Below are 10512 nucleotides of genomic sequence, written 5' to 3' on the forward strand. Positions count from 1 at the left end.
GTCTCCATTTTCACCAATAATGAAGAACTGGCTCTCCCATTCCTGGTTCTGTTAATCCCCAAAGAAGTAAAGGAAGGTAAGAGAGAAAGTTCTTGAACAACCAGCAACATCTCCTCAAGTCTGAACTACCTTTATGTAAGAATTTGCACAGGAATGTTAATTTCCATTAAAACTGACAAAGAAATATCCATCCACCAAGCAAAAACATGATCTATTACCATATGTGATTAGGGCCAAAAATAAATCAAACTGCTGGCCAATGCAAGTTAAAATTTAGAAACCAATGGTCCCTACATATTCGAAATCCTTTAACTAAAGAGAAATAACTCCTAAAGTTCATTTTAACTACGGCACTTTGGCTACCAGAATACATCGTGAAAACAGGTAGTTCTTTTTGAGGAAAACATCATCCCCTCTCCTCACTTAGTTAAAACAAAGGATGTTCTTAAGCCAGCAGCATGATTAGTTATTACCTTCGCTCTTAACTTAAAATAGGATTTCAAACTCTGAATCCCAAAAAGGAAACAAACAATATGTAGCAGGAGTACATGTATTCAGTTCCTACTACAATTCTAACTAACTAAATGCTAGATGCTCAGCCTGGAACACAGGATTTCGAGCTGAGACCAAACCACAGAAACACATTATGCTGAATACGTTTTCAAGGAAAGAGGTTCCCCGTAGGATGTCATTAACATTCTTATTTCATAAAATCAAGTATGAAGTGTCCCAGCTTCAAAAACTGGTTTCATTTGATTTACCTTGTATGATTTTTTTTTTTCTTTTTCTGTCAATATTATCCAGAACCTTTCCTGTACTTCCTGAAGTAATATGAGGATGGATGGTGGAGAATTCTTAGCCCCTTGTCCTTGAGCTAGCCATTACATTTTGTCAAAGCTGATAATTTTTTCAAGCCCTGGTAATAATTGTTATGAATATTCAGAGCAAAAATTTTCCCATAACTCAAACAATACCATTCTCCTGGGGGTGAACCAGGAAATAATCAAAAAGTACTAAAAAGTGAATGGGGACAAAAAGTAAAAAATCTCAACTTCCAGGGCTCATTTATAAAAGGGATATAGGCACTTGTTGCTCACTCTCTCCCTTTCAGAGATGGTAAAGTACCTGGTGTACCACTCTCAGTGTCTTAGAAGCTCAAAACCAAAAGAAATTAATGAAAACAGAGTTAATTCCTTAGCTTCATTAAAACCACTCCAGGGTGCTGCTCCCAATTCCAAATTGCTATCTTCTCCATCACCATTTATACCTTAATCCAGCAAACATTTGTCAAACACCTATTATGCCAGGAAGTAAAGTAAAATCTGCAAACAACCATACCCAAATTAACTACACAGAGTTGCTGAAATCGGGGTACATTTCTGGTCTTTGTAACATGGCTATCTTCTTAAACGATAGAGCGTATGTATTAGAACATCAACAAAATTTAAAATCTTTGGTTTCAGGAAAAAACCAACTACATAAAGTTCAAATTTCCTTATACACATGTGCCCCCCAAACCATATAAACTCTTTAAATAGAAAAATTATCCCTGAAAATGCAGGACTAAACACACCTATTGGGAGTGCTCAACACATAGCTAGTCAATATATATTTGTGGAATAAAAACTATAAATGGTACTTGTCAGAGAAATCCACCCTCTGAGGCACTTACGAACTAGGCTCGAAATCCATCACTTCCGAATTTTGCCTTATAGTTCATTGCGGACGACTTGATCCTTGGTTCTCAAACTTAAATGAGATTTACAATCACCTGGACAGTTTGTTTGAAAGATTCCTTGACCACACCCCCCAAAAACTACAGTTCCAGAAAATGGATCCTGCATTTACCATAATGTATCATTCAAGTGAATCTGAGGCGGTCAGAAGATCATACTCTCAGTTACACCGGCTTACCCTCACGACAGGCAAAGGAAAAACTCTGGGTCATAATTGATGTCAATTAAAGAATAGAAAAACTGACTATTTTTAACCTAAATTATAAATTATTCAATTCTCTTCATCATAATTCACTAACTAATGCTTAAAAGGCAAGACAAAATATAAATGAAATAAATTTTGCTTTGACAATACAAATTGTCATTCAACCCACCCAAAACAGACATTTTTCTGAAATACTTAACTTATTATCAATGTTTAGAAAAAGAGTAGAAACAAAGCAAGGTAAGGACTATAATCCACAGAAACACACATATAATTGTGCTGTAATAGTCTTAGGGGAAAATGTACCACGCTCAAAACGCTCTTTGACTACGTTACTGTGTCTGTCAATACAGGAGCCACTAGCCACGTATGGCTATTTAAATTAATATTAAAGAAAATCAAGTAAAATTAAAAATTCAATTCCTCTGTTGCATTAGTCACAATTTAAGTGCTCAATAACCACACGTGGCTAGTGGCTAACATACGGGATAGAACAAATATAGATCATTTCCATCATCACAGAAAATTCTGTTGGATACCTCTGGTTTATAATCAACGGGTATCTAAATAAAACATGTTACCTCTGTTCTTCTTAATCAGAGAGCTCTGACAACTTCCAAATCTTAAATATATACATCTACTTTAGGTAGTAACTGTAAAACAAGAACCCTAGCATAATTTGTCTGAAACTTGTTTCAAGAAAGGTCATTCAAAAGTGATATGCTTATTCATTTCAGATTATCAAAACAGAAATAATTTAACTAAAGAGGTCTTAAAGTATCAAAGACACCAAAACCACAACTAGGTTTTCATAATCAAATGAAAAGTATTTAGTTACTAGAAAACAAAAGGTGTTAGATGAAAAAAGACTGGTCCAAAATGATTAAAATACTTAATAAGACTGGTTTTCCAAATGCTTCAGAAGTATCTATTTACATGCATTAACAAATAACTGCTTTATAACTGATTTTAAAACAACCTTACTACAACAAATTCAAACTATTGACAGTTTACTGTCTATATTTTTAATTGCCTTCCACCAACTTCATACTAAAAACACCTATAAATAACATAACCATCACAGATTTTACTTAAATATAATTTTATGTGAAGGACTATTCACTCAAATCCTGGTTTTAGCAGAAAAGTAGACATAAAAGTTAATGAAACAATTTGCAACTCAAAATTATCTCTCTCAACTGTATCAATATCTAGTTTAAAACAACACCGTGTAATAAAACGCAAAAGCACGGGCAACAAGATGCGGAAGCATGAGGAGTAACATACAGTAGCATTAAAACTGTAACAGACTCATAACTGTATTATTTCAGGTTTAAACCTACTTTCCCTTAAAGAAGATATAAACATCATTTTGACTAGGGTTCTTTCAGAAAAGTTCAAGTGTACACAAATTTGGTCTCTGAATTACAAAAAATTATGATTCTAATCAGGACGTTTAGCTCCGCAGAAAAATAATTTTATAAAATTCTCCAACGAATTTAACACATAAAACCTAATGCTGAATAGTATGAATGTGAATGGGTCACACTGATGATTACAGAGTCACGGTACTGAGTGTAATACTCCCGGGTATTTTAGTTTCCTTATGATTATCTGTTTACCTCAGAGGTTTACATCAAATCTGAGTTAGCAAAGAAAAACAATAACTGTTATTAACAACCAGAGAGAAAAGATTGCAGTTGACTTACCTGCAACACTGGTGATTGTAACTGGAACTCCTTGCACTTGAACGCCCGCAGCACCCAGGTTGGCAACACTCACTGTCTGAAGATTAGGCACTGATGCAAGCTGGGCAGTATTCAAAGTTATTGGGGCGCCAGCAACAGCCACGGGAGCAATCTGAGCAAGAGTTGTGCCACCGCTTGAAGACACTGGGGTGATGGTTAATTGTTGGGATAACCCAGCATTCTGAACTTGCAAATTTGAAAGACTCTGAATATTCTGAACCTGTACAGTTTGCCAGCTGATTTGCCCTGAAGGTGTTAAAGTTGGAGCCCTGATAAGCACCTGAGTCGGATTTACTGCTTGAAGTTGAACATTCTGCAAAGGCTGCTGCTGGATGGTCTGAATCGTCTGCCCGGACTGGAGTTGAAATGACTGTGGTGGAATAGCCTGAATTATCTGTTGCTGAGGCTGTTGGATCTGGATCTGTTGCAAGATAGGCTGGCCTACAATTTGCACCTGCTGAAGGGAATTTGATTGATCCTGTGTATTCTGTATTCCATTAGACTGAAGCTGACTGGAGCTCTGGGCTTCAGACTCAGTAGCAGCAGGTGTTTGAGAATCTTCGATGGTGCGTTCAGAACTACTGGCTGATGTGCTTGCATACTGGCCCGTATCTGCTGAGCTCACTAACGTGTCACTGCTGCTCAGAGATGCTGATGCAGTGGTGGTGCAGGCAGTGGAGGAGGAGGGCGATTCTGGCATAGTACTGGCAGAAGCAGTAGTGGTGGGTGTGGGAACTAACTGACTCCCATTGGACGTCCCGCCATCAGTAGTAGGAGCAGACTGGCCGACCTGTCCAGTCCCTCCTCCAGCGGCCACACTGTTTATCACTGGCAAAGCTAAAGTCACTCCTCCAATGTTAATTGGTAGAGTTGTTACAACTTGAGCCTGAGTACCAGGAAGGGTCTGTAATTGCAGTGGTATTGAGACACCAGGTCTAATTTGGACTGGAACTGTCTGATTTGCCAGGTTTTGAGCAAGAATATTCCCAGAAGCTGTCCTGTTAGCAGCTGTGAGTATAGCTTGATTATTACCTGCAGAAATGAGCTGAATTTGACCCTGCAAATCCTGTAGAGATGAACTACTAGTTGGATTGATTTGAATTTGCTGGCCTTCCACTGTTTGAAGTTGTGGAATCACTTGGTACTGTACACTACCACTTGGATTTTGTACTTGTATGACTTGAAACTGACCAGGGGAGGAAGAATTACCTGATTTAGTTTTTGTGGGAGATGCACTCCCGTTATTACTGCTGGAAGAACTAGATGAACTAGAAGCTGGTTGAGAAACGTTATTTTCTTTTGAAGCGGGAGGAGTGGAGGCAACAAGTTGCCAAGCGTTTCCAGCAAGTTGTGTTGTTACCAGTTCTAGCTGTTGTGGTTGATTTTGAAGTTGCACCAATCCTTGGCTTGGGTCTATAATGATTTGTTGTTGTCCAGTTGCTTGATTTTCACCAGGAGTCCCTATTTTGCTGCAAGTAGCTGCCAGTAAAGCCAGAGGAGAGGGCTGAGAGTCCTACCCAAAATGGGATGGTAAAGGAGAGGGGGAAAAAAAAAGTGGGCGGATTTAGTGAAGGCCAAGTAGCTGGGAGGGGTTTATTTATTTATTTATTTATTTTGACAGCTCTACATTTCAGAACTCACTCAGGAAGTGGCAAAAATCAAAATAAATATTAACAAAAGCAGTAAGATATAGGAATAAGGAAGGAGATCCCGCACTATGAAGTTTAAATAAAAGGACATTTCTAACAAACTTTCTTGAAGTGTTATTTTCCTAAACTCAAAATGCCCTTGGGAGAATACACACCTTTTTCTTATAGTCTGAGTTCGTTCCTGGTGGAATTTTAAACAGCGATATCCCAAACATGTGAAATCTTTATGAATTTACAATTTAACTTCCTCACTCTCAGAAAGATGCTTTGAGTGGATAAAACATTTTTATTCTGTTCTTCACTTCTGGACATTTAAAGGGCATAACTCCCCTTTCCCCTTATGTTTCGTGATGAATTTTTTTTTTTTTTATATGTTTGCTTTTACCTGGGAGCCTGAGGTTTTGGGTTTTTTATTGTTATTCTCTGGCTCAGAGGTTTTCCCTCCTTCTGTAGCCATCGCCGCTGCCGCCGCCGCCGCCGCCGCCTCCTCCTCCTCCTCCTTCTTCTGATCTGCAACAAACACCCCCATACACGACAACAGGTTATTAGGATTATTATTATTCGCCTTCCCCCTCTCCTCTCCTCCCCCTCCCCCCGAACATTAATCTCCATAAACCCGCGATCCACGCACACCGGCAAGGGGTGGGGGAGAAGGAGGGAAGGGAGGAGGGGGATATCACAAAACGTGGTTTGAAACCCGACCCATCGGCTCCAGAGCAACACCCAGAAGGTTGTTCTCTCTCAGACATTAAGACAAAACACAACCCTCCTTCCCTCCCCCTGATTCCCTCCCTCCCTCTCCTCCTCCCCTTAAAGCATCTCAGCGGCCCCGGGGGAGGGGGGAGAACCGAGCAGGGTCTGGGGAGGGAGGGAGGGAGGGAGGCGGTGAAGGAGACCGAGGGGGGTGGAGAATACGTACCGCTCATCCCGCATTAACAGGACAAACCCTCAGACGGAGACACAGGGATAGAGGTGGGTGGGGGTGGGGGCGAGGCGGGAGGAGAGGCCGGTCCCGCCCGCCCGCGGTGGCTCGGAGGAGGCAGTAGCTGGCACAGGCTCTGCCTCTTTTTCCGCGAATGGCCGCCGCTGGGCTGTGGCGTAGCAGCTCCTCTCTCCGCCCGAGCCCTGCTGACTCGCCCTTGATTGACGGCGGCGGCGCGCCGCGCGGGCGGCGGCGCGGGCCGGGGGCGGGGCCAGGGCGGCGCGAGCCCGGCCGACTCCCCACCCCCCTCGGCCTCTCTCTGCCGGAGCCGCCGACTCTCCACCCCTTCCCCCAGCGGATTGGCCGCCGACCTGCCGGGGGCCGGGGCGCTGGGGCCGCCTCCTCTCCACCCCCTTTCTCGGGGTTATTCTTTCAGCAGCTTTTCTTTTCCTCCCGTGGCTAGTCCGGCGCTCGCTCTCTCGGTGTTCTAGCTCAGGCGCGCTGCCGGTAGGCCCTCCATACAGCCAAACTTGTTGTCTCAGGATATCCCGCCCCCTACTCATTTCCCAGCGCCCTCCCCTCAAAAGCCGGCTCCAGCATCCCTTGGAATTGCCACGAAAAAAAAAAAGCAGGGCTCTCGTTCAAGGGAAGCGAGAGGAGCGGACAAGGCAGCGCGCGAGCCACCGACGACTCGGCGAACCCGGTGAACTGCCCGCTGCCCCTGCGCCGGGAGCATGGCTTTCCTGAGGCGCATCCGGACCCGGGCGCTCTTTTTCCCTGGTTCGGTCCCCATTGGTTGAGCGCCTAGGTGACGCGCGCTGAGTGGTGGGAGAAAGAGGGCGGGGCGCTGCCGCAAAGGCTGTCGGCCCTTGTAGTTTGCTATGGCCGCAGCGGCCCCTCCAAGGCACCGCCTTCTCTCCCGCCCCCGACCGAGGCCTGGCTGCCGAACGGAAAGCTGCCCGAGGGGGCGGTGGCGGCAGGGCGTGGCCCGGGCCGAGTGGGAGTTGAACTGAGCGAGGGGGAGGGGGAATGGGTGTTGTTTGCCTGGGCCTATCCGCCGCGCAGAGCTGCCCAAACCACCTCTACCACCGCCTCCTCTGCTCCAAGCCGCTCCCCGCAGGGCGAGCTCATACCCGGAGCGCTCGGCGATTGAGCGGGTGGCGGCGTGGGGAGGCGGGGTTTGCTGTCCTCCGGGTTTGAATGAACCCGGCTTCTTGGAGCGGCGCCTTCCCCTTTCCTTTCTTTGCTCACCTCCCTCCCTCAGGCCCCGTGTTTCAGATCCGAGGCCTGCTTTCCCTCAGAGAAAGATCTTCCATTTTATTTTTTGTCTCTGGCTGGCTGCCGGAGCAGAGCAATGACCCGCCCTCTAAGGTTGCTTTGGGTTTTGCCGAATAGCCCGCGTGCTTGTCGGACTTCTCACTGTATGGGTCTCATAAGATTCTCGAGTGGAAGAAAAGCGCATCTCCATTTGGGCCAGCCCTGATCACAGTTCAGCATAAGCTTCTGGGCAGGTGGAATTCACATCTGGCTGCACAAAGCACTTGAACAATCTCCTGACCCAGCTTTCCTCCCAAGTCCTGAAGTCAGGATGATGCCATACAATATAATAATCGCCTGATTAAACGTACCAAAGGTGGAAGTGAACTGCTAATGTAAACACTGGCCTTGGGGACTAGGCGCCCTTACACACCGAGGCTCACGGCCATCCGCTCCCTTTTTACATGGGCTCCACACACAACCTTGAGCGTTTTTCTCTCATGCCAGAGGCCTTATATGTTGCAAGGGTGAGGAGGTCCCAGGTGCTGCACTTGACTGGCATTTCCTTTGCTTGTTAAAGTAATTGCAACGTTGGCTGATGACAAAGCCAGCAGTGCAGCAAGACAAAGCAATTCGAATAAAGAATTAAATAGTATTGTCTACCCCTTAAAAAATGAGCCTAAGATCCGTAATAACCTGCTTTTTCACCATCATATACAATATAGAAAGCTCAAAAGAGCTTCTTGCATTTACAGATATACTGTCTATCCTCCAGTCCTTTTTTTTTTCTTTTCCCTAGTTCACTATGATGAATGAAGGAAGACATTTTGCAGTCTTATGAATTGGGGCATTCCTTGTAGTTTTTCTTATCTTACAAAACCTGCCTCAGAGGGGCAATGTCACTAGCTCTGAACATGGGTTAAAAAAAGAATGTGTATCCATTCAGTGTGGATCTAAAAAGTGTCCTAAATATTCTGCACCCTATAGATAAGTGGTAATACTGGTAATTCGTGAAACATAGTGTAAGGGAGGAAAAATCATTTTTCCTCTACCCTTTTGAGTTTTTAGCTGAGATGCCCCTCCCCCCAGTAAATCAAATATTAACAAGAGAAAAAAACCATGTTATTAACATGTATGCCTCAAGTATACATGTGAGATACCCACAGTAAAATGAATAACTCCTTAAGGTGTCTTAGAATTCGGACTTAAATATCATCTTAGTAGGGAAAAGGGAGAGGTAATGTAGCCCTCTTAGGGGAGAATAAATAATTTTTAGGAAGGATGAGTGGGCCCATAGTGAAATAGTTTGTGACAAAGTTGTCTGGGTGTGGTATAGACTTCAAGTCCCTGTGGTAAGAGTCAGTCTATCCTGGTTGATGAAACCTGGGGCAGGTGACCTAAATTAATCACTTCTCAGGCACCATCATTTTATCTATTTAATAGAAGGTTTAGCTAGATAAGATAGTTCCAAAATTAGTCATTCTTACCCTACCTTCCTAAGTTAAGTTATATACCATCTATACTATGATTTACTTAATGTTTTTCTTTAAACCAATTTACCTTATTTCTAACATAATTAATTTAAGAAGTTGATATTACCATGGAAGTAGAAAGCCAGTATTTGCCGTAGAGGTAGTGTAAATGTACAATAAAATTCTCAGCCTCAAGTCTTCAAGGGTGGTTTCTTCCCAGAGGATTCCTTCCTACACACATATTGGCCACAGAACAGTGGCTTTCAAACTTTTTTAATCATAACCCACAGGAATAAATATAGTTAATATCATTACCTGATACGTATACACACACACACACACACACACACACACACACAGAGGAAATGAGCATTTTTATTCAAACTATTTAACAACAACATTGAGCACTGACAGATCAAACTCTGCCTCGATGCTTTAACAGTATCCTAGAGGCCCCCAGCATTGCCCTGGTAGATGCTGAAGAGAGCTCCAGAGGGTGAGGAAACAATGTTGGGTATAGGGAGGGGACTTGGACACTAGTTATTTGTTCAGCGGTAACAGCTTTTAGAGACATATCAATATGTATTAGTTGAATATCAACGAATTATGTTAACTGAAACAAAGCTTCAAAAAAAACTCGTCTTCCTACTCTTCCCTCTCTCCACCCTTAAAAAAAAAAAAAACGGTAGGAGCAGCCCAAAGTTTGGGATTTTTTTTTCTCCCTCCCACCTTTGTGGAGCAGAAAGTTCTTATTTCTAATTACACTGTAGAACAAGTCTAGAATCTAGGTAGATTTCCTGTGCATTGCTCTGCATACCTAAATTAACTCCCAGTCTACATTTGGAAGAATGCTGCTGGAATTTTTCACAGGTTTCTTCCAGATATAAGCTATCTCCTGGTCCCCACTTTCTAGGACCTGGCATTTTTCAATTGACCATTCATTCATTCAGTCAACAAGTCTTGAAAGCTCAGGTAATCATACTGAAACCAAAATGCCCCCCACTACCCCCCGCTTCCCTGCACCAGTGCAAGCCCTTAGCCCTTTGAGGGCAAAAGGCCAGGGCTTTTAATCCCCCACAATGATAAGGATACACTTAGTAAGACTTTACTAAATATGTTTATGAATGAATGTAATAGAAGCAGTTCCAGAGAATACTTAATAGTACAGAAGAAACTAGGCCCAGACATAACAGGTGATTTGAATGGAAAAAGGGACCAATTTTGAGTGTCTCCATCAGCAAGCTACTTGTTGAAATAATTGTGAAACGGCTTCATTTTGGCTTTAGGAAGCAGAAAACAGAAGTTCTGGAGAAGCCACAAAACAGAGAAAGATCAAAGTTTAACATCCACCTCTGCTCCAAAGTGTATTAACTGAGAGTATAGCCAACCAGGAATTAGATACAAGCTCAGTAAACATATTTCATTTAGGACAGTAGCTTCATTTGTATATCTAGGAGATTATGCATAATTCCTATCATAGTAAAACCCTGGTAGTTTACTAAATTATACTAAAAAAAATAAAT

The 10512-nt window shown here is 43.1% G+C and overlaps 1 protein-coding gene across 2 annotated transcripts in view; it reads right to left on the reverse strand.

The window, feature by feature from the left end:
* Positions 1-6374, reverse strand: part of SP4 (Sp4 transcription factor) — a 71836-nt gene extending 65462 nt beyond the window's left edge. For both annotated transcript variants that reach the window (XM_073809640.1, XM_019928423.3), the window contains exons 1-3: positions 6258-6374; positions 5724-5848; positions 3651-5202 (exon numbers count right to left, since the gene is read on the reverse strand). In XM_073809640.1, the coding sequence (XP_073665741.1) occupies positions 3651-5202; positions 5724-5848; positions 6258-6264 (1684 nt within the window). In that variant the 5' untranslated portion in view covers positions 6265-6374. The remainder of the gene's footprint in view (positions 1-3650; positions 5203-5723; positions 5849-6257) is intronic.
* Positions 6375-10512: the final 4138 nt, after the last annotated feature.

Source organism: Tursiops truncatus, chromosome 9 (assembly GCF_011762595.2).
Source record: "Tursiops truncatus isolate mTurTru1 chromosome 9, mTurTru1.mat.Y, whole genome shotgun sequence".
In the NCBI taxonomy this organism is placed as follows: Eukaryota; Metazoa; Chordata; class Mammalia; order Artiodactyla; family Delphinidae; genus Tursiops; species Tursiops truncatus.